General features: G+C 43.9%; 1 protein-coding gene across 1 annotated transcript in view; it reads right to left on the reverse strand.

Annotated features, from left to right (window-relative positions):
* Positions 1 to 369: 369 nt before the first annotated feature.
* The window catches only part of FBXO10 (F-box protein 10), a 287,024-nt gene continuing 262,622 nt past the window's right edge, over positions 370 to 24,771 (reverse strand). The window contains exons 10-12 of the mRNA XM_063914662.1: positions 16,490 to 16,800; positions 15,454 to 15,635; positions 370 to 876 (exon numbers count right to left, since the gene is read on the reverse strand). Of these exons, the coding sequence (XP_063770732.1) occupies positions 699 to 876; positions 15,454 to 15,635; positions 16,490 to 16,800 (671 nt within the window). The 3' untranslated portion in view covers positions 370 to 698. The remainder of the gene's footprint in view (positions 877 to 15,453; positions 15,636 to 16,489; positions 16,801 to 24,771) is intronic.

Consider the following 24,771-nt stretch of genomic DNA (forward strand, 5'->3'; position numbering starts at 1 on the left):
GGGGGCCGGCGGCGCGGCTCCGGGACCGAACGATCGAGGTCGGGTCCTGTGTTCGATCCCTCTGGAGCTAATGGTGTCCAGTAGCCTAAGAAGCCCAAGCTACCTCCAGTCAGGTAGGTTCGCTTCTTCTCCCCTTAGTCCCTCGCTGCAGTGAGTCTGTTGCCAGCAGATCTCACTGTAAAATAAAAAACTACTAATATACTTTCTTTCTAGGAGCTCAGGAGAGCCCCTAGTGTGCATCCAGCTCAGCCGGGCACAAGATTCTAACTGAAGTCTGGAGGAGGGTCATAGTGGGAGTAGCCAGTGCACACCAGTTAGTCCTAAAGCTTTCTTTATAGTTGTGCCCAGTCTCCTGCGGAGCCGCTATTCCCCATGGTCCTTACGGAGTCCCAGCATCCACTTAGGACGTCAGAGAAACTGTAGAGAGGTCCATTAATAAATATATTGTATACAACACTGGGCAACCCTGATTTTGCTCTATTATTAGATCTCCTTGGTAAGGTACAAGTTATGATACTCCGAGAATAAGATAGGTTGTGTTTGTAAACCTTTCAGTGAATGATGGCCAGTTTACATAGACAAACAATAAAATATCTGTACTTTGGTGGGACCTCATCTCCTCCATTAAGTGTAATGTCTAGATCCCATCACTGACCTAAGTATAGTCAGAGGTCAGCAATGAAGTAAATGCCCTGTAGTCAAAGGATAGAACAGAAGATGCTGCCGTTGTTATGACAGCGTCCTTCCACTCGTGCTGCAATCCTGGTTGTAACAGTGGCAACCCTCTGACTACTTTGGGTGCTGGAGACTCCTCTTGTACATCCTTCAATATATGGCCTAGCAGGTGGATTTTCCAACTTCCATGTAACCTCTGACCTGCAAGAAAACTGCACTTGTTAATGGTAATGCTCAAACACCGCATCATAGAATACTAAAATACTAAGATGTGACTGTAAAAAACGCATTACAGCAGCTAAGCTGAAATAGGAATGCAGCAGTTTTACAGGTGTTATATTTGGGTTTGCTGTGCGATAGCCAGATTTAATTTCTTTTTTAAAATAAATTTCTGGCTAGCTCCAGCCCCCTGTATATTCCTGTTACAAACTAGTAATAATTGCACCTGACTCACCATATGATTATCATTTTGAGAATAGTCAGAAAAAAAAAAATGTTTGAAGGTAGGCAAGGGACCAAGCAATCAAAAAAAAAAAAAAAATAAACATCCATTTTCTATTTAATTGTTTTAAGTAGTGGTGTTTGCATACATGTATAAAGTATTAGTTCAAAATAGCAACAGACCTTTATCATGTTCAGGTGCTATAGCAAAAGTGTAAAAGCCTCTGGCTGAAGATGGCTCACATCCCACTTCATAATCCTCATCATCCATCAATGACTTAGCAAATACTCAGAAACTAAACAAACACTTTGCTTGCTACAAAGTGCCAAATAGCCTTATATTGGAAAGACTCAGTTACTCTATCCTTTCTGATTATAAATAGATTGTCAGATCTGTTAAGAATACACCACTAAACATAGAAACATAGAATTTGACGGCAGATAAGAACCACTTGGCCCATTTAGTCTGCCCATTTTTTTTATCCTTTCAGGCCTGGCCAACCTGTGGCTCTCCAGCTGTTGTAAAACTACAAGTCCCATAATGCTTTGCCACAGTTTTTCTATTAGGGAATGCTAAAACTCTGGCAGGGCATGCTGGGATGTGTAGTTTCCCAACATCTGGAGAGCCACAGGTTGGCCAGGCCTGCTTTAGGTAATCTCAACCCTTTTTGAACCTTAATTCTTTGTAAGGATATTCATATGCCTATCCCAAGCATGTTTAATTTGCTCTACAGTCTTAGCTTCTACCACCTCTGATGGGAGGCTATTCCACTTGTCCACTACCCATTTTGTGAAATAATGTTTCCTTAAATTTCCCCTGAACCTGCCTCCCTCCAGTTTCAGTGTATGTCCTCGAGGTCTAATACTTTGGTGTATATATATGTATTTGGTATATACTAGCATTATTCATAACAATCCGAATCAGTTCTGATGTGCTTGGTTTGCTTAGAATAATCGTTTTGGATCCACCCTCCTCTCCAAGACTGACCATACACTTCTCACTCTCGTTGACTTTATTTGGACGATTCCTTCTTTCTCTTTCCTCATATTCCCGTCCTATAGCCTTACTTAACCCGCTTATCTCTTACTCTTTTTATTTCTTTAGACTGCTAAAAAAAAAATCCAGTTATATTTTTTTATCAAGTCGCCTAAACTATATTTCTGCAGCAGGGTACATTGTGTTCCACAGGGAAACATCAGAGTGTAGAGTGGATCTTGATCCAGAGGTACCAACACGCTAAAGCTTTAGGCTGTCCCAGGATGCATTGGGGCCTCCAGGCACTGAGAGCTCAGTTTCGAGTTGGTGCCAGCCCTGAAAAGCTTTTTGAAAGAAGATTTCTTCAGTGTATGACAGCCATTGAAGAATTTCTTCAATGGCTGACAGCACTACAGCTCCATCACCTACCAAGCGGCGTCGCATACTCCTGCGGCCTGTTCCCAGGTACTTGCGACGGAGACGTCACGGCTTAGGCACACAGTCGCAGGCTGATACGAGGAGGAGGTTCCCCAGGCGGTATCAGCCATTAAATCGCGTTCCATCTGCGACCTACGGAGACAGGTGGTGGCGCTGGCGTGGACATGGTCACTGAGTAGAGACCCCACTAGACCACCAGGGCGTCTGAGTACAGGTCGGGTGTACTAACACCCCATTTAATAAGACTCTTAGTACCCGGGGTGGAAATCCAGCATGGGGAAGGGAGCGCTTGACCTGTAGCCCCTCCCACGTCCCAGGGCGCCATCTACTGCAGATTTTCCCACCCTGGAGCTGCCTCACACTCTCCCTCACTCCCTGACTGAGACGCTGGGCGCCATTTTATGGGCATAGCTGCGGCTGGTCTCCCTTGTAAAGCCGCCTGTATACAGCGCTGAGCCTTTACAAACACTTAAGTATCCTACATGTCCTTATACAGACAGTGTTAGTTGAGAAATAGTGTACCTCGCACTGATTATATTGTACGAGTATTCTGATATATCCTCCAGTTACTGACCGTGCTGTGATACTAGTCCAGCACAGCTTTATTGTGATATTTTCTGCATTGACTTTGACTGTGTGCCTCTATCTGCTGTGTGGTTTCACTTTCAGTGTTTCCCAGATATAACTCACTATATTCTGTACCCTAAGGGACTAAGTGCGTCTGTGTCTGCTAATATCGTGCGACTCTGTATTTATCAAATATGTATTGTACTGAATACTCAGTCTCATAATACTGAATTTATTCGCAGGTATTGTACTTTGTCTGGCTTTACCATACTTTGGGGGTAATTCCGACCTGAATGCTCGCTGCAGTTCTTCGCAGCACTCAATTCAGAACTGCTCCGGCGCCGCAGTGCGCCGGTGTATGGCTGACAGCCGACGGCTGTCATTGCCTAGCGATCGCCTGTTTGTGGGCACGGTCCGGCCAACGCAGGCGTGGCCGGACCATGCGTGCGGCGTGCTGCAGCGGCTGCGTGACGTCACACGCAGCCGCTGCGAGCCAGGCAGCGACAAGTAGCTCCCGGCCAGCACGCAAAAGCTGCGCTGGCCGAGAGCTACTCCTGAAGTACAAAAGCATTGCTGCTGTGCGATGCTGTCGTACTTCAGCGACATGGTGGGCGGGCTATCCCTGTGCTAGGTGTCCCCCGCAAGTCTGTGTTCCCAATCGTAGCTGTGCTAAATTTAGCACAGCTACGATCCAGTCGGAATCACCCCCTTAGTCGCTCTGTTGTTGCATTTATACACAATGTCTAACAGAAAGGGCAGTAACTCAGTGGAAGATCCTGCAAATTGCAGAGCATGCCCAAAGGATTTACTAGAGGGGAAAGTTTTGTATGAAGGTTTATGTACTATGTATAATACACCTCCCAGTCAGTCCGCAGCTCCTGTGCCTACTCAGGAGCCATCCTGGGCTGCGTTCACCAACCTACTGGGTACTCTGGTGGAACGTGTAGCACCCCCTATGGGACCACTATAGCCACAAATTGTCCCTATAGTTAATCCGCCTTGGGCAGAAAATTTATCTAACCAACTGCAGCAATTAAAACAGTCCTTGGTTAGACAAAAATCCACCCCAGGTCACTCCCGTTTCTGGGTCATCTAATCGGGCTGCTTCCTCTTCACAATCCACATACCTACATATGAAGAGGAGGGGGAACATACGGTCCTGTCAGACACTGAGTCAGGTGTTTCTGACAAGGATTCTCCCTTGCAGATTGATGTCCCTGCCCTAGTGGTTGCTATTAAGCAAATCCTACAGATCTCTGATGATGTGGATCCCACTACTGTGGCTAAGAAAACTGATATGTTTAAACGGCAGAAAGTGGTTAAAAATCTATTACCCCATTCTGACCATTTAGTGGACATCAGGCGGGAACCCTGGTCTAATCCAGGGAAGAAATTCCCTCTGTCTAAACGGGCTTTGGCTCACTATCCTCTCCCTGCAGGGTATGTAACAAGGGGGAAAATCCACCGCCGGTGGATTCTCACCTCACCCATCTCGTGGTGTCGTCCACTCTGCCTGTCACCACTGTCACTTCACTAAAAGAACCGACAGATAAGCGTGTGGAGGGATGCCTGAAAGCTATTTACTCTCTTACAGGAGTTATACATAGGCTAACTATTGCTGCCTCTTGGGCTGCAAAAGGCATTGACGCGTGGGTTCAGGCATTAGAGGAGGAGCTGCCCGAGCATATCTCTGATACTGCCAGACAATACCTGTCTCACATTACCACCGCCATCTATTATATACAAGAGGCGTCCTCTGAGGCGGGTATGTTGGTGGCCAAGACGTCGACTACGTCTGTCCTTGCTCGCCGTATTCTGTGGTTGAGGTCATGGAAGGTGGACCTAGACTCCAAAAAGACCTTAGAGGCGCTCCCCGTCACCGGGGACATTTTGTTTGGGGAAGACTTGAACAAAATTGTGTCTGAATTGGCAGCTGCTAAGATTGCTTTTCTCCCAAATACTAATCCTTCTGCACAGAAAGCAAAAGGTCAGGCATACTCGAGACATTCTCATGCTCTCAAAACCACCAAGCTCAAGACCAAACAGTCCTGGGTGGCTCTTCAGCCTGCTTCTAAAAGATGGATATGGGGATATACACTTGGCGCTGTCACCTACAATGTGAAAAGCCGCTAGTCTCGGGACACTGATCCCAGTTATCCCAAGAGTTAAAGAAAACCAAACAAGAAATGAGACAGCGCTATTTCATGTTGTATATAAAAAAAAATAACTTACTTTATATTTTATGCAGAGTACATATAAAAATTTCCTACACATATAAATAACACACTATGACACCGGCCAGTATCAATAAATCTAAAATATATAGTGTATTAAGAACAATTCCACATTAAGAAAAATTAATCCAATTTTATCCAGCTAAAATAACAGATATCTTATAACTCTATAAATCTCTTAATAAGGCTCTGAGATAAGATTTTCTATCCTCTTAATATAGCACGGTATGCGTAATTAGTAAGCAGGTAGGTTTTTTCAAAAGCTCCCCATGCAGATATTAGTCAAGCAGATAAGATTTGGAAACAGATAGTTATGTCCATTAGTTCAAGCGAACTGTTTTGTTAGTGCACTATAATTGTAATTGATGATGCAGCTGTTAGTTGGAAATCAGCTGTTAATGCTTAAAGTCAGGTAGATAGGTAGAAATAAACTTCTATTAAGGGGACAATACACAGAGCTTGCGCAGGACCTGTTTTTGGTTAGATCAACACAGAGGACTCGTGGACACTCGCTCAGGTTAGAGGAGAGGAGATTCCGCACAATACGGCGTAAAGGCTTTTTCACGGTAAGGACAATACGTGTTTGGAATTCCCTGCCCGAGGGAGTTGTAATGGCGGAATCTGTCAACACCTTTAAGAATGGGTTAGATAAATTCCTAATGGGTAAGGATATCCAGGGGTATGGTGCATAGTCATGCATTATAGTTACTATAAATAGGGATAAAATGCAACGGCTGACATCAGCATCAGTCAGAAATTTTAGTCAAATCATCATGCATAGGAGACCACAAATAGGTTGAACTCGATGGACAATTGTCTTTTTTCAACCTCAGATACTATGTTTATGTTACTACCGTCCATAAATCATACCAGGCTTAATGCTGTTGAACATATATCAGTGTTTAAATGTAGTCAGCTGTCATGCCAAAAAACAATGGATGTAAGAATCTAAAACCGAAAGTCCACACTTCACCACGAGTACAGTGTGCTGTGTACTCTATTTAATACCTCTCCTCACAGCGCTTATGAGTGTAGCAGCCTCTCCCGCAATGGGCAATGGTGATTGGGGTTTATGTCCCCCTCTCCGGTAATGGGTTTACCTCCTCGGTGCAGAAAATCCCAATATCCACTTTAAACGGCCGCGGCAGTCAGCGTGATAGCGGTCACAGGAAATCCCGGCTCTCCGTAGCACAGCCTGTGCTGATCGGGGTGCTTCCATCAGCTGCAGCAGCAGCAATTCGAGATGTGGTTTTAACCACAGAGAGTGTCCCAAATGCGTTTCTCCGCCTTCCCTCCGGCTTCGGCGGCTTCCTCAGTGTTGAATATTCCTCCTTCCTCTTTCTGACTTTAAATACCGGCATTTCCGGGTCTGCGCATGCGCAATCGCGCTTGCGATCCAAGCCTCATTTTCAATAGTATTGGATTCCTCCTCCAAACCTCACTTGTGATTCGTATTAGATTCCTCCCCCCAATCTCACTTTTAATTTAGATATAACCTAATGAATATGTCTCCATATATATATATATATATATATATATATATATATATATATATATAGATATAGATAATTTTACTTCTTTTACTATAAATACATGTATCGCCTCAATACCATCTATACGCAATACTGAATCACAACTTAAAAATTAGAATTTTCTTATTAAAACATATATATGTGTATATGCATGCCTATATTAATACTTAGTAATCAATAGTTTACTCCTATGACATCTAGTGGTCAAACATAATTATGGCACCTCTGAATTTTATCCAAACAAACTTTTATTTATATTTTAAGCAAAACTTGCTTCCATAAACCTATGGATTGGATATTACTTACATTTTTTTTCAATATGTATATAATACCCACAGTTTTTCCCCCATTCCATAGATCAATACCCATCAGAAACCTGTTTTTTTTGCCATCAGAAAATGTGCATATTTTATAATCCACAATCCTCCTTAGTAATTATTATATTCTTGTTTATTTTTTTATATATATATATATATATATATATATATATATATATATATATAGAAAAACACAGATTCCCAAGTGCGCTAGTGATGTAATGTAATTACACAATTCTTCCAGCGTTTATTTCATCAGAAAATGTGAACTGGAGGATGTTTAGATCTGGGGACCTGTAACAGACACCCCTCACCAAGAAAGTCACCCAAACAAGAGGCCAACAGGCCAATTAATAAAAGATTATTTTAATAACATATGATTTTTATGCACAATATAAAATTATATCAATAAAACACAGCCACAACCAACATGTTTGTAAGATGGATTCTAGATACTCCCTCACCTTTTTCAAGGTGCGAGCTCGAAGGGAGTATCTTCACAAACTAGGGTGCGATTTTCTGACTGACAAACCCAACGCGTTTCGTCTTATCGACTTCATCAGGGGCAACTTGTTTGGGGACAAGATAATATTCTATTCAAGAAAAACTGCTAAAATGAAATAGGAATATATGTATATACATATATGTATATACATAAATATGCATCTATATATATATATATATATATGTGGTACGAGAAAAAAAATTATTATTTTTTTTTATATACCTACCGCATATAGGAAAAAAGGCCAATTCACTTTCGATGGGTTTATATGGCAAAACGTAACCTGAAAATATGAATAGCACATTCTAAGATGTGTTTATTTGATGGGACTACTGAAACATTGTTATTATGTGTTTTGATACCACAAAACATACCTCAAATGGGAATTAATACAGTCTCCTTTATCAGGATTTAGTAGATGGAATTCCTATATTCAGGCTCCTAGCCAGAGTGGTAATTCTTTTTGGATATAGAAATCTATAGAATAATAATGTTTTTGTAAATACTGCCTGATAAAAAAGGAAAGGAAAAGGGGAATCAAATGTAGACTACTTTTAATGGTTTCTCACCTATTAATATAGGAGGTAACATACCTTAAAGCTAATTAAGCATGATTCCTTAAAGGCAGTCTAGGATATACTCTTGATTATAGTCCGTTGGAAATGCCGACAACTGCATGCCGGCGTTTTTGCAAACTGCTAAAGGGAAACACAAACGTTGGCATTCATAGAGAGATACTTGTCCATGTAATTTGTTACACGGTCATGCCATCCTACTATAAACATACCTAAAGTATGGTCTCCAGTTCTTATAATCAAGGTTATTGTTGGTTCAAATGTTGACTCACATAAAATTCTGAAAGAATTTAAACCTCAATTTAATCTTTAGTGTAAGGTGTGTCAGTCACAAAGTCACTAACAAATTTTAAATGTACATACCAAAACTCAAATAGCTGGTCTGACAATCACAGGAATATAAAAGATGTGACTTCCCCAAATAGATCTCAAGGAACAAATCTTTTCAGAGAAATGAGAACATTGTTGTTGTCACATAGAGAGCTCAAATAGAAACAATAACAGTTTAAAAATTTTTTTTCACAGAATGAATCCTTTCAAAAAACCAACAACCCTATTGGTATTCATAAAAAGGCTCAGTTCTAATACTAAGAATAATGGCTAAATCCAGCAGATCTCATAAAATAATTCTTATCAAAAATCAAAGTGTTATTAATACTTATATGGGCTCACTTTCAATAATAAGAAAAATCCCCACTCCTCAATAACAAACCAGCAAGAGGATTACAGTCATAATTATTAGTTCAAACCTTCACAAGATGAAACAGATAGAAATGATATGAGGACTCACCCTGGAGGAAATTTAGGCTGTATCTGGAAGTCACAGAGTGAATTGATGATTACTGCAGCTGTTATTTAAGCTGCTAGCACACTTACATCACTTCCTTTAATTAGATCGCTCTTAATAATTATATAAGCCTGAATAAAGCTGAAAAACTTTATTTGTGAATCCAAATTTTTTTCCTAGTGAAATCCCTAAACGGTAGTGATTGTTTAATGTCAATTTAGCATTTATTTAATACCTTATATGGATCTAAAAACACTTTCAGAGGTGTTCAAATGCTTACACCTGATCAGACAAGCATACTTCCGGTATGCGTTCCAATCTGCGTTCCACCTGTTGATTCGTTCACTTCCCCTATTCGACTCTTCACTTCATAGGTGGGAGTCAGAGAGAGAGCTGCCTTATTGGTACAGACTCTCCCTCAAGCCGCACCTCCCTTTAATGCACATCACGTCATGAGACGTGTCCTCCCGTTCCGACGTCCCATTCCACCAGTGCCAGTTAAAAGTGCAATGGGGCGTGTCTGCCTCTTCTGACGCATTGAGCGTCACTGATGCTGAATGGGCCGACTTGGCTCCGTGTGTGACGCATCGTGAGCACGTGACGTAGCGCACCCCCCCCGATGCATACAGTCCCGTAGTCTTAGCTATCTTCATGACGGGAACCGCGTCCCTGTATCCTAGCAACCTTTGGTGTGTAGCGCATCGTACACACGTGACACAGCACGCACACCCTGTGTATAATCACGTGGTCTGTAGTATCTGTATGACGGGAATCACGTCCCGGTGACATCATTTCTGGAACAAGGATATCCTGCTATATTTGTAGAAACAAGCTATGCTAGAAGTAGAACAACTTGATAGGGCCATATTACTCAAACCGAAAGAAAAGAAAAAGAAAGACATGGGAAGGGATCAAAAAAGAAACTTGATGTTTGTTACACAATATAATAGTTGTGCACACCAGATTCAACAAACTATAAAAAGAAATATGTCACTTCTGATGCTAGACGAGGTTCTAAAACCACAATTAGATCATAGGGGGGGGAATGATTTTCCGTAAAGCTGATAATCTACGGTCTATCCTAGTACCGAGCCATTTTGAAAGGGGGAGAGTGAAACCCAAAATGGAGGACATGTGGTTACCTGTAAAACCCCCTGGGTTCCATAAGTGTGGTAAACCTAATTGTCTGTCCTGCAGAAACATACCAAGAAAAAGTGTCACATTCTCTTCAAATAACACAGGGGAGGTATTTCAGATAAAAGATTTTCTTAGCTGCAGCTCAATTTATGTTATATATCTGATTACTTGTAACTGTAGGAGACAGTATATTGGGAGAACTACACGCACTATACATATTAGATACATGGAACATAGAAGAAATGTACTAAAAGGAGCTAAACATCCATTATCTAGTCACGTTTCACATTGTCAGAACGGAAACTTTGATAATTGCTCTATGATAGCAGTGGAACATTAAAAATACTGTGAGGGGAGGGGATCGGTTCAATCGATTGTGTAGGAGAGAGGCATATTGGATACTCTTGTACCCAATGGACTGAACGACACCGTTTAACTTAATGGGTTTTAGAAATGTGAAGCTTTATGTTAAGAATATGTTAAAATCCCTTATAAATTGGATTGATTTTTGGTAATATGATCCATTCACTGGTAAAAATATATTTTTAGAAAAATGAAAATGTCCAGATAGATATCGAATTATGTTATTGATGGGTATATATATATATATATATATATATATATATATATAAGGTACACTATTGAGAAAATTTAATATTGGTATTGATTATTATTTTTATAGGAGGTAATGATCACGAGCTAAGTCCAAAAAGAAAGAAAGAAAAAAAGAAAGAATATATATATATATATATATATATATATATATATAAATAAATAAATAAAAATAAGAATATAATTACTAAGGAGGATTGTGGATTAAAAAATATGCACATTTTCTGATGGGTATTGATCTATGGAATGGGGGAAAAACTGTGGGTATTATATACATATTAAAAAAAATGTAAGTAATATCCAATCCATAGGTTTATGGAAGCAAGTTTTGCTTAAAATATAAATAAAAGTCTGTTTGGATAAAATTCAGAGGTGCCATAATTATGTTTGACCACTAGATGTCATAGGAGTAACCTATTGATTACTAAGTATTAATATAGGCATGCATATACACATATATATGTTTTAATAAGTTGTGATTCAGTATTGCGTATAGATGGTATTGAGGCGATACATGTATTTATAGTAAAAGAAGTAAAATTATCTATATATATATAAGGAGACATGCGCAGACCCGGAAATGCCGGTATTTAAAGTCAGAAAGAGGAAGGAGGAATGTTCAACACTGAGGAAGCCGCCGAAGCCAGAGGGTAGGCGGAGAAACGCGTTTGGGACACTCTCTGTGGTTAAAACCACATCTCGAATTGCTGCTGCAGCTGACGGAAGCGCCCCGATCAGCACAGGCTGTGCTACCGAGAGCCGGGATTTCCTGTGACCGCTATCACGCTGACTGCCGCAGCTGTTTAAAGTGGACATTGGGATTTGCTGCACCGAGGAGGTAAACCCATTACCGGAGAGGGGGACATAAACCCCTATCACCATTGCCCATTGCGGGAGAGGCTGCTACACTCATAAGCGCTGTGAGGAGAGGTATTAAATAGAGTACACAGCACACTGTACTCGTGGTGAAGTGTGGACTTTCGGTTTTAGATTCTTACATCCATTGTTTTTTGGCATGACAGCTGACTACATTTAAACAGTGATATATGTTCAACAGCATTAAGCCTGGTATGATTTATGGACGGTAGTAATTAATAGAAGTTTATCTCTACCTATCTACCTGACTTTAAGCATTAACAGCTGATTTCCAACTAACAGCTGCATCATCAATTACAATTATAGTGCACTAACAAAACAGTTCACTTGAACTAATGGACATAACTATCTGTTTCCAAATCTGATCTGCTTGACTAATATCTGCATAGGGAGCTTTTGAAAAAACCTACCTGCTTACTAATTACGCATACCGTTCTATATTAAGAGGATAGAAAATCTTATCTCAGAGCCTTATTAAGAGATTTATAGAGTTATAAGATATCTGTTATTTTAGCTGGATAAAATTGGATGAATTTTTCTTAATGTGGAATTGTGTAGGAAATTTTTATATGTACTCTGCATAAAATATAAAGTAAAAGTTATTTTTTATATACAACGTGAAATAGCGCTGTCTCATTTCTTGTTTGCTTCTAAAAGAGACAAGCCTGCTGCATGACGGGGCGGGCCTTCCCCTGGGGGACCGACTTCTGAAGTTCACCCAGGTCTGGTTAAAGACCACTTCAGACGCATGGATGCTTTAAGTTGTCTCTCACGGGTACGCGGTCTTTTTCAAGAGACGTCCACTTCGCCAGTTTTGCACCACGGTTCTCCCTGCAGACCCATTAAAAGCACAAGCTTTGCAAACAGTTGTCAGGTCTCTCCTGAGTACAGGAGTGGTTGTGCCGGTACCTCAATCTCAGAGAGGCAGAGGTTATTATTCGACCCTGTTTCTAGTCCCGAAACCAAATGGGTCTTTCTGGCCTATACTCAACCTAAAGTCTCTGAACAAGTTTGTGAGTGTCAAAGTTTCATATGGAAACACTGCACTCCATTGTACTGGCTATGGAACTTTGAGACTATATGGTTTTCCTGGATAAACAGGATACATACCTCCATATACCAATTGCCATTTCGCATCAGCAGTTTCTGCGGTTTGATATTGGCAACCTCCATTACCAATTCCAGGCTCTGCCATTTGGACTGGCTACGGGTCCTCGAATCTTCGCCAAGGTCATGGCCGTGATGACTGTTCATCTTCATTGCCAGGGAGTCAGAATCCTGCCGTCTCTGGACGACCTGCCGATTCTGGCAAATCCCCACGATGTCCTCCTCAGTCATCTACAATTGACGGTAAAGACGGTAACCTTCCTACAAGCCCACGGGTGGCTCATCAATTGGAAGAAGTTATCGCTGGTCCCAGCTCAGAGCATGGTGCATCTGGGGGCACTACTGGACACACACAGTCAGCGGCTGTTTCTGTCTCCAGAGAAAGTCCAGAAACTTCAGGACAGAAACTTCCTTTGTCGCCCCAGAGTGTCGATACACTCGGCGGTGCAAGTACTTGGCCTGATGGTGTCGGCATTCGACATGGTAGAGTAAGCTCAATTTCATTCCCGCATTCTTCCGAGGTTAATCCTTTCCAGGTGGGACGGCCTACCTTAGCGAATCAGAACTTCCAGAATTCTGGCTTTTCTGCAACGAGAACCTGACTTAGGTCTTCGTCTGACCTCCTTCAAGGTTCACAATATCTACCTAGTCTGTATGGTTTCAAATAAAAATTGCGTCTATACCTGACGTTCATACTTTTACTCAGGAGGTTCTTCGGATTCAGCCTCCCTATGTCCCTCAAGTGGCTCCATGGAATCTGACTGTTGTACTGAATGCGTTGCAAGAGGCTCCATTTGAACCTCTTGAGATGGTGTACCATAAATGGTTCACGGCCAAGGTCCTGTTCTTGATGGCTATTGCCTCTGCAAGAAGGGTGTCTGACTTGGGCGCTTTGTCCTGTCGTCCGCTCTTTCTGATATTTCACCATGACCGGGCAGTTCTACGAACTCGACCGGGTTATTTACCTAAGGTGGTGTCATCTTTACACCTTAAGCAAGAGATTGTGGGTCCGGCCTTTATCTCTTCGGATTGTCTCCCAAAGAAAGGTCTTTGGATGTGGTAAGGGCTCTCCATATCTATGTGGAGAGGACTGTCTCTATCGGGAGGTCAGATACTTTTTTTTGTGTTGTTTGGTTTCCACAAACGTGGCTGGCCTGCGAATAAGCAAAACCTTGGCAAGATGGATTAGAATGGTGATTGCACAAGCTTACGCACAGGCTGGTCTCCTAGGTCCTGCTGCTATTAATGCCCATTCTACTCGGTCTGTTGGACCTTCTTGGGCAGCCCGCCATGGTGCGTCCGCAGAACAATTGTGCAAGGCAGCTACGGGGTCCTTGGTGAACACGTTTCTTAGGTTCCATGCCTTTGATAGTTTTGTCTCCCAAGAAGCTTCCTTTTGGACTCCGGATTCTCTTATCTGCTAAGGCATGTCCCCTACCTTGAGGAACTGCTTAAGGACATCACCGAGGTTTCTCTGTGGAACACAATGTACCCTGCTGCAGAAAAGGAGTGTTATGGTAGACTTACTATGGTTAACACTCTTTCTGCGAGGTACATTGGGTTCCACAGGGTGCCCACCCTGACGCACCTTGCTTCTATGGGTTTGTATGGCATTAGCTACTGGTCCCTTCTCCTGTCGTGAGAATGTGGTTCAATGTGACTAACATCTGCCTTTTCTCTTGCCTGCTCCTACATTGGACTGCCTGGAGGAATGGGTTGTAAAGGAGGCCCCAATGCATCCTGGGACAGCCTAAAGCTTTAGCTTGTTGGTGCCTCTGGATCAAGCTCTACTCTACGCCCCCATTGTTTCCCTGTGGAACCCAATAGGAAATAGGATTTCTGGGCATTCTTTTCAGGTAGGGAGCATACAGTAGATTACACTTCCCTGGTCTGTTTACATAAACTAATTTGGCTAATCAGACCTCAATGTCCAGAGCTTGGTAATATCTGCTTTTGATGTAGAAATACAATCCCATTTTACAATGTCATGTCAGGGTCCCCAGCCACATATAATTTATACTTTTGACAATACACAACTCTGAGGTTAGCTCACAGGAGAAATTATGCGATTTCCCTGACATCGGGTTATTGCCGTGATGACCCAGGAGCAGCCCAGTGTAAAAGGGTGTACCCGGGTCCAGTTACCCGGGAATCCAATCAGGCTATCTTACAGGGTTGGTCCCAGGAAGGACCCGAGTCGTGGTGCAGTGTAAATGGGGTAAACTGGGTCAATGCGACCAAGCATTTGTTCACACAATAGAAAGAGGAGGCGCTTGGAGATAATCTCACCTCCAAACATCGCCTTTGGGACTTGACAATGCTGATGTCACCAACCCGGCAATATTATGGTTCAGGCCGCTGTCAGAAAAAGGTCTTTTGCCAGGTCGCACCTGTGTACGGCTCTTGGGTGCGACCCATCATTTCAGTATAAAAGCGGTATTTGTGTGCTTTGAGGCCTGAGGTTGGGAATGCCTGACTTAAACCCTTAATTATAACAATATTTTTTTAAGTGAAGGGCTGATCCGATTTTCGTCAATAACCTAGCTTTTATTTCTGCCTTTTAATAATCTATTAATGTGGTTTCCATAGCTGCTATTTGTCATCCAATTATGCTGTAAAGTGTAAACAGAAGGACTAAAAAAAATATTACAACTCCACCAGAAAGAAAACCTACTTTTTCTTAAAGGTGAGTAGCTTGTTATGTTGAACGATGCAGTCTTCGCTGTTGGACACCTGCTGCAAAATATTCTGTCCTAGCTTTCCTTGAAAGACAATATTTTCCTGCACCAAGCCTTTGGATTGATCAAGGAGTGCTATAGCATAGTCATGAAAAGACTGAATCCTATTCCTGGTCACCTAAAAAAATAATAATAATAATTAGTAGTTGTAGTTAGTGATTAGGAATTTTATAAGAGCATTACATGTTGACTTTTTGATCCCATAAGGGGGTAGTATGTTGCTTTTGTGTAGTCCATACATAAGGCCAAACAATTATCAATTAATGACTCATCATGAGGTGGTGTTGGTGTAAAATAAAACCTTTATTGGACGGTCTAATTTGTAAAATTACGGCATGGATCTATTATTTATTTTTTATATCATCTGGTCTGTATTCATTTTCAGAACAAATAAAAATAAAAACTTACAAGGTGGTAATAAATCACATTGCATGAAATCTGTCAAGATACATTAAGAAATAGACAAAGAATAGAATAGACAAAACAGTCAAGAGGTACATAAACAGAAAGGACAAAACACAATAAAATAGGGACACCAATGTATGTAAAAGACATCTGAAAATAACAATACATGAAAAAAAAGTGGAATGGAAAATGCATGCGGGACAGGACAAAAGAAGGAAAAAAGTTAGGGTCATCGCGGACAGGCCGTGTAACACCAAAAGCATTGTATAATTTTTATAAATGACCTTAGTAGTAGACGTAGGGAAGTTAATGTTATGTTAAAATGACATCTCAATGTAGTAAAACACTACTCTGCAGCTAAAGACTGAACAGCCAGCCCCAGCAAAGTAATGTCCTTTGAAAACCCTGTTACAAAAATTACTATTCCCTGTGAGACTTGCAGGACACAAGACTTTTCGCTTTACTGTATTATTTGTACTACAATAACTGACTATTATACTGCCCTACACTGCTTTCCCCTGTATTCACACATCTAAAATGCAACATAGATGCAAACAGCAACACTACCTTCATGTCGGCAGTCTGTACGAGTTGGAGCCCACAGCCGCGGTTTCCTATAATATCATTCTCTATGATGGTTCCATCTCCTTTGGAGGCAATGCCATGGCTTTTGTTATCATAGATGCCGTTACCTCGTAGCTCCACTCTGCAGGCTGTCTCCACATGAACGCCACTTAGTCTGTTGCAGGAGATGCTGTTATTTCCAATGCGTGCAAGTTGGGTGCTTTGAAATACAGCCACCCCACTGTCATGGTTGGCATGTATTGCGTTCGCTATTATGTTCAGTGCCTCACTGCTCTTGATGTACAGCCCAGCAGCTGGAACAGGATAAAAGACAAGAGACGCAGGTAAAATGCAGCCCCAGCAGGCACTGTGAGAGAGTTGGATACTCTCTCATAAAGAGTAGTAGTAGTAGCAGCAGCAAACAGAATCCGAAAATTACTGAAAAACACCAATATACAAGAATTCATTGACCTACATAAACTAATCAACTCATCTTGATAGTCAAGTCATTATAATAAACAATTTTCTCTTAATTTATAATATTAGCAATTACATGTTGTATTTTCAATCTCACACCATGGATGACATATTTTAAAGCAGCAGCTCTCAACCAGGAAACCATGGTCCATATGGGAAGTTGCAGGAAATACTCGTAATTCTTTACCGTAGATGGCAATCCAATTAGACTCTGTTGCTAATTAGCCATGGGTTCACCACTTAGAATCACATGCAGTAAACATAGGATACCACCATACCAAACATCCATATGAATTTAACAGACTTGATTAGGATTATAGGCAGATCTGCTTAGGTGAAATTCTCTCTTTTGGATGGTGTAAAATATAAACCAGATCAGAAATGCTAGTTATAAATGAAATCACATGCATATTATTATCACATGAACAGTCATAAAGCACCAACATATCAGAGTGCTGTATAAGTGAGGGTAATACATATAAAAATAAGATTTTACTCACCGGTAAATCTATTTCTCGTAGTCCGTAGTGGATGCTGGGGACTCCGTAAGGACCATGGGGAATAGACGGCTCCGCAGGAGACTGGGCACATCTAAAGAAAGATTTAGATCTATCTGGTGTGCACTGGCTCCTCCCCCTATGACCCTCCTCCAAGCCTCAGTTAGGAACTGTGCCCGGAAGAGCTGACACAATAAGGAAGGATTTTTGAATCCCGGGTAAGACTCGTACCAGCCACACCAATCACACCATATAACACGTGATAGGAACCCCGGTTAACAGTATGATAACAACTGGAGCCTCTGAAGAGATGGCTCACAACAAAACCCGATTTTTGTAACAATAACTATGTACAAGTATTGCAGACAATCCGCACTTGGGATGGGCGCCCAGCATCCACTACGGACTACGAGAAATAGATTTACCGGTGAGTAAAATCTTATTTTCTCTGACGTCCTAGTGGATGCTGGGGACTCCGTAAGGACCATGGGGATTATACCAAAGCTCCCAAACGGGCGGGAGAGTGCGGATGACTCTGCAGCACCGAATGAGAGAACTCCAGGTCCTCCTCAGCCAGGGAATCCAATTTGTAGAATTTAGCAAACGTGTTTGCCCCTGACCAAGTAGCTGCTCGGCAAAGTTGTAAAGCCGAGACCCCTCGGGCAGCCGCCCAAGATGAGCCCACCTTCCTTGTGGAATGGGCTTTTATTGATTTAGGCTGCGGTACTCCTACCGCAGAATGCGCCAGCTGAATAGTGCTACAAATCCAGCGCGCAATAGACTGCTTAGAAGCAGGAGCACCCAGCTTGTTGGGTGCATACAGGATAAACAGCGAGTCAGTTTTTATGACTCCAGCCGTCCTGGAAACATAAATTTTCAGGGCCCTGACTACGTCCAGCAACTTGGAATCCTCCAAGTCCCTAGTAGCCGCAGGCACCACAATAGGTTGGTTCAAGTGAAAAGCTGAGACCACCTTCGGGAGAAACTGAGGACGAGTCCTCAATTCTGCCCTATCGATCTGGAAAATCAGATAAGGGCTTTTTCAAGACAAAGCCGCCAATTCTGAAACCCGCCTGGCCGAAGCCAGGGCCAACAGTACGACCACTTTCCACGTGAGATATTTCAATTCCACAGTCTTAAGTGGTTCGAACCAATGTGATTTCAGGAATGCCAAAACCACATTGAGATCCCAAGGTGCCACTGGGGGCACAAAAGGAGGCTGAATATGCAGAACTCCTTTGACAAAAGTCTGAACTTCAGGCAGTGAAGCCAATTCTTTCTGGAAGAAAATCGACAGAGCCGAAATCTGGACCTTGATGGACCCCAATTTGAGGCCCAACGTCACCCCTGCTTGCAGGAAGTGTAGGAATCGACCCAGTTGAAATTCCTCCTTCGGGGCCTTCATGGCCTCACCCCAAGCAACATATTTCCGCCAAATGCGGTAATAATGTCTTGCGGTGACATCCTTCCTGGGTTTGATCAGGGTAGGGATGACTTCCTCCGGAATACCCTTTTCCTTTAGGATCCGGTGTTCAACCGCCATGCCGCAAACGCAGCCGCGGTAAGTCTTGGAACAGACGGGGTCCCTGCTGCAGCAGGTCTTGTCTGAGCGGCAGAGGCCAAGGGTCCTCTGCCAGCATCTCTTGAAGTTCCGGGTACCAAGCTCTTCTTGGCCAATCCGGAACCACGAGTATGGTTTTCACTCCTCGCATTCTTATTATTCTCAGTACCTTGGGTATGAGAGGTAGAGGAGGAAACACATAAACCGACTGGTACACCCACGGTGTCACTAGAGCGTCCACAGCGATCGCCTGAGGGTCCCTTGACCTGGCGCAATGTCTTTTCAACTTTTTGTTGAGGCGGGACGCCATCATGTCCACCCGAGGTCATTCCCAACGGTTTACCCGCATTTGGAAAACTTCTGGAAGAAGTCCCCATTCTCCCGGGTGTAGGTCGCCCATCGGAGAATCCTTGTGGCTTCTGCCATCGCCATCCTGCTTCTTGTGCCGCCCTGTCTGTTTACATGGGCGACCGCCGTGATATTGTCTGATTGGATCAGTACCGGCTGGTTCTGAAGCAGGGGCCTTGCTTGGCATAGGGCATTGTAAATGGCCCTTAGCTCCAGAATATTTATGTGAAGCTAAATCTTCTTGGAAATTTCTTCCCTGTGTGACTGCACCCCAGCCCCGAAGGCTGGCCTCCGTGGTCACCAGGACCCAGTCCTGTATTCCGAATCTGCGGCCCTCTAGTAGATGAGCCCTCTGCAGCCACCACAGCAGTGACAACCTGTTTCTTGCCGACAGGGTTATCCGCTGTTGTATCTGTAGATGGGACCCGGACCATTAGTCCCACAGGTCCCACTGGAACGTCCTTACGTGGAACCTTCCGAATGGAATTATGCTTCGTACGAAGCTACCATTTTTTTTTTTTTTTTTTTTTTCAGGACTCGTGTGCTTCCACTGGAAGAAACACTCTTTTCTGGTCTGTGTCCAGAATAATTACCAGGAACAGAAGACGTGTCGTCGGGACCAGCTGTGACTTTGGAATATTAATAATCCAGTCGTGCTGTTGTAGCACTTCCCGAGAGAGTGCTACCCCCACTACCAACTGTTCTTTGGACCTCGCCTTTATCAGGAGATCGTCCAAGTACGGGATAATAAAAACTTCCTTCTTGCGAAGGAGTATCATCATTTCGGCCATTACCTTGGTAAAGACCTTCGGTGCCGTGGACAACTCCAACGGCAGCGTCTGGAACTGATAGTGACAGTCCTGTACCACACATCTGAGGTACTCCTGGTGAGGAGGGTAAATGGGGACATGCAGGTACGCATCCTTGATGTCCAGGGAGACCCTGTAATCCCCCTCGTCCAGGCTCGTAATAACCGCCCTGAGCGATTCCATCTTGAACTTGAATCTTCTGATATAAAAGTTCAAGTATTTTAATTTTAAGATGGGTCTCACCGAACCGTTCTGTTTCGGTACCACAACCATTGTGGAATAGTAACCCCTTCCTTGCTGAAGGAGGGGCACCTTGACAATCACTTGTTGTGATTATAGTGTTGAATAGCCACTAACACCGCCTCCCTGGCAGAGGGAGGTGCCGGTAAGGCAGATTTTAGGAAACGGCGGGGGGAAGAACGTCTCGAACTCCAGCCTGTACCCCTGAGATACTACTTGAAGGACCCAGGGATCCATGTGAGAGAGCACACTGGGCGCTGAAATTTCTGAGACGGGCCCCCACCGTACCCGGGTCCGCCTGAGCAGCCCCAGCGTCATGCTGTGGACTTACCGGACGCAGGGAGGACTTCTGCTCTTGGGAACTAGCTGTGTGCTGCAGCTTTTTCCTCTACCTTTGCCTCTCGGCAGAAAGGATGAGCCTCTTGCTTTTCTGGGGCCGAAAGGACTGTACTTGATGATACGGTGCTTTCTTTTGTTGTGGGGTAGCCTGTGGCAAAAAGTCGATTTCCCAGCAGTAGCTGTGGAAACGAGGTCTGAAAGACCATCCCCAAACAGTTTTACCTCCTTATAGGGCAAAACTTCCATGTGCCGATTCGAGTCAGCATCGCCTGACCATTGCCGAGTCCATAACCCCCGTCTGGCGGCAATGGACCTAGCGCTTATTTTTGATGCCAGCCGGCAAATATCCCTCTGTGCATCACGCATGTATAAGACCACGTCTTTTATATGCTCTATTGTCAGCAAAATATTGTCCCTATCCATAGTAATTTTCCGACAGGGAATCTGACCACGCAGCGGGAGCACTGCACATCCATGCCGAAGCAATGGCTGGTCGCAATATAATGCCCGAGTGTGTGACTATATCTTTCAGGGTAACCCCCTGCTTTTTATCAGCAGGTTCCTTCAGGGCGGCCGTATCCGGAGACGGTAGTGCCACCTTTTCTGATAAGCGTGTAAGCGCTGTATCTACCCTATGGGGTGTTTCCCAACGTGACCTATCCTCTGGCGGGAAAGGGTACGCTGCCAATTACCGTTTAGAAATTATCAATTTCTTACCGGGGGAAGACCACGCTTCCTCACACACCTCATTTTATTTTCTCAGATGCAGGAAAAACTACTGGTAGTTTTCTCTCACCAAACATAATACCCTTTTATGTGGTACCTGGGGTATTATCATAAATGTGTAATACATTTTTCATTGCCTCAATCATGTAACGGGTGGACCTATTTGGAGGGTACACTAGTCTCATCGTCGTCGACACTGGAGTCGGTATCCGTGTCGACATCTGTTTCTGCCATCTGAGGTAGCGGGCGTTTTTAGAGCCCCCCATGACATTTGAGACACTGGAACAGGCACAAGCTGAGTAGCCGGCTGTTCTGTGTCGTCGACCTTTTGTGTAAGGAGTTGACACTTTCACGTAATCCTTCCATAAGTCCAACCACACCGGTGTCGATCCCGCAGGGGGTGACATCACATTTACAGGCATTCGCTCCGCCTTCATATCATTATCCTCCTCATACATGTCGACACAGCCGTACCGACACACAGCACACACACAGGGAATGCTCTGACAGAGGACAGGACCCCACAAAGCCCTTTGGGGAGACAGAGGGAGAGTATGCCAGCACACACCAGGGCGCTATATATCACAGGGATATCACATATAAGAGTGTTTTCCCTTATAGCTGCCTTTATATATTGTATACTGCGCCTAAATTGTGCCCCCCCTCTCTTTTTAACCCTTTCTGTAGTATTGACTGCAGAGGAGAGCCAGGGAGCTTCCCTCCAACGGAGCTGTGAGGGAAAAATGGCTCCAGTGTGCTGAAAGGAGATAGCTCCGCCCCTTTTTCGCGGACTTTCTCCCGCATTTTTATGGATTCTGGCAGGGGTTAAAAAGCACCTATATAGCCTCTGGGGCTATATATGGTGCCAGTTTGCCAGCCAAGGTGTCAGTATTGCTGCTCAGGGCACCCCCCCCCCCAGCGCCCTGCACCCATCAGTGACCGAAGTGTGTGGTGTGCATGAGGAGCAATGGCGCACAGCTGCAGTGCTGTGCGCTACCTTGGAGAAGACAGAAGTCTTCAGCCGCCGATTTTCCGGACCACCTTCTTGCTTCTGGCTCTGTAAGGGGGACGGCGGCGCGGCTCCGGGAACGGACGACGAGGTCGGGTCCTGTGTTCGATCCCTCTGGAGCTAATGGTGTCCAGTAGCCTAAGAAGCCCAAGCTACCACCACTTAGGTAGGTTCGCTTCTTCTCCCCTTAGTCCCTCGATGCAGTGAGCCTGTTGCCAGCAGGTCTCACTGAAAATAAAAAACCTAACAAACACTTTCTTCCTAGGAGCTCAGGAGAGCCCCTAGTGTGCATCCAGCACAGCCGGGCACAGAAATCTAACTGAGGCTTGGAGGAGGGTCATAGGGGGAGGAGCCAGTGCACACCAGATAGACCTAAATCTTTCTTTAGATGTGCCCAGTCTCCTGCGGAGCCGACTATTCCCCATGGTCCTTACGGAGTCCCCAGCATCCACTAGGACGTCAGAGAAAATCAAATATATAAAACAGATGGCAAAGATGTACCCAATGAATACTGGAAGTTCGCAGTTACCAATGACATGGTATGATTGGAATAAGGAGAGAAAATGGAAGGTGGAAGCATGATAGATGAACTTATCATTGCAGAACTATAGCTGCTAGCAAGCAAAACTACACTTCACAACTTGGCTAATCCTCCATCCTTCTGGTTCTGGAGAAAGCTTTTACTGTTGTGTTGCATATCAATCTACATATATTGGGAATAACAGTATTCAAAGGTCATCAATAAACTTTTACCAAACACAATTATACCCCTTTTACACCAAGCTTTTGACCCGAGTAATTGCTGGGTCTACGCAGATCGCAGCTTGATGTAAAAGGATCCTTGAAATACCCAGGTGGAGTGACCAGGGAATCTGACCCTGGTAGCTACCAGGGTTGGACCCAGGTAACGATGCAGTGTAAACAGGTTATCCAACCTTGCTTATGCTTAAAAGCTGCTTATTGGCTGTGTATGCAAAGGTCCACCTTAAGGAAGGATGTGTGTGTGACATACAGAGCAGATCCGGGAATAACCTGGGTCCAATGTGCTACAACAGGGTCTGACCCAAGTTGGAACTGTGTCCGGAAACATGGGTCGAACCTGGGTTTAGTGATAAAAGAAAGAGTTATGGTAAAACTTACTTTTGTTAACTCTTTCTTTGAGGTCTAAGGGATCCAGTGGGTTTACCTTGGGTAGAGCTAGTGGAGACCAGAATTGTCACCGAACAGCAAAGCTTGTGAGTCTCCCAGGATGCACTGGGCTCCTCGCCCCTCATACCTCACCCCCATACTCAGGCACTTCAGTTTAGTTAATTAGCCCAAAGCAGCAGAGATAAGGAAGAATGGTACACACAGGAAACACACTCTCACATAGAGGAGAAGGAACTGGTGAGTGTAAAAGTAACCCATTGAAGCTAGGTGCGTCAGGGTGGGCGCCCTGTGAATCCCATGGACCTCGAAGAAAGAGTTAACAAAAGTTTTACCATAACTCTTTCTTTTCTTCTATGGGGTCCATGGTCTCCACAGGGTTAACCCTGGGATGTCCCAAAGCAATTGTAATAAGGAGGGTACGCTCCTAAACTAAAAGGAGGACACTGCGGCCAAAGGTTGCATCCTGAGAGGCAAACATATCAAAGGCACAGAACCTAAGTAACGTGTTGACAATAGACCACGTAGCAGCCTTGCAGAGTTGTTCAGCAGACGCGCCACGGCAGCTTGCCAACGAAGGACCCACAGAGCGAGTAGAGTGAGCAGACACTGTACTTGGCACAGGAAGATCAGCCTGCGTGTAAGCCTGTGCGATGGTCATGCAGAGAAATGTGCCAATGTTTGTTTAGTGGCCTGCCAGCCCTACTTGTGGAATCTATAGAGAATGAATAAGGAATCCGTTCTCCTAAGGGAACTAGTACTGTTCACGTAGATCCTGAGAGCACGGACCACATCCAATGAGGCTTCCTCTTGTGAAAGACCCGGCTCCTGGAAGGCTGGTACCACAATAGGTTAGTTGATATGGAATGTAGACACTATTGTAGGTAAGTATGGCGTCTGGGCTATGCTGGAGCCACCAGTGGGAGTGTACCACTGTCCTCCTTGAATTTACGTAGTACTCTGTGAAGGATCGACACTGGAGGGAAGAGATAGGCCAGATGAAAGGTCGATGGGACTGTGAGTGCGTCCACAAAGCTCGCTTCTGGATCTCTTGTCCTGTCCCCAAACACTGGAACCTTGTTGTTGTGTCTGGAGGCCATGAGATCCACATCTGCAAGACCCGATTTGCGCAC

Source organism: Pseudophryne corroboree, chromosome 1 (assembly GCF_028390025.1).
Source record: "Pseudophryne corroboree isolate aPseCor3 chromosome 1, aPseCor3.hap2, whole genome shotgun sequence".
Lineage (NCBI taxonomy): Eukaryota > Metazoa > Chordata > Amphibia > Anura > Myobatrachidae > Pseudophryne > Pseudophryne corroboree.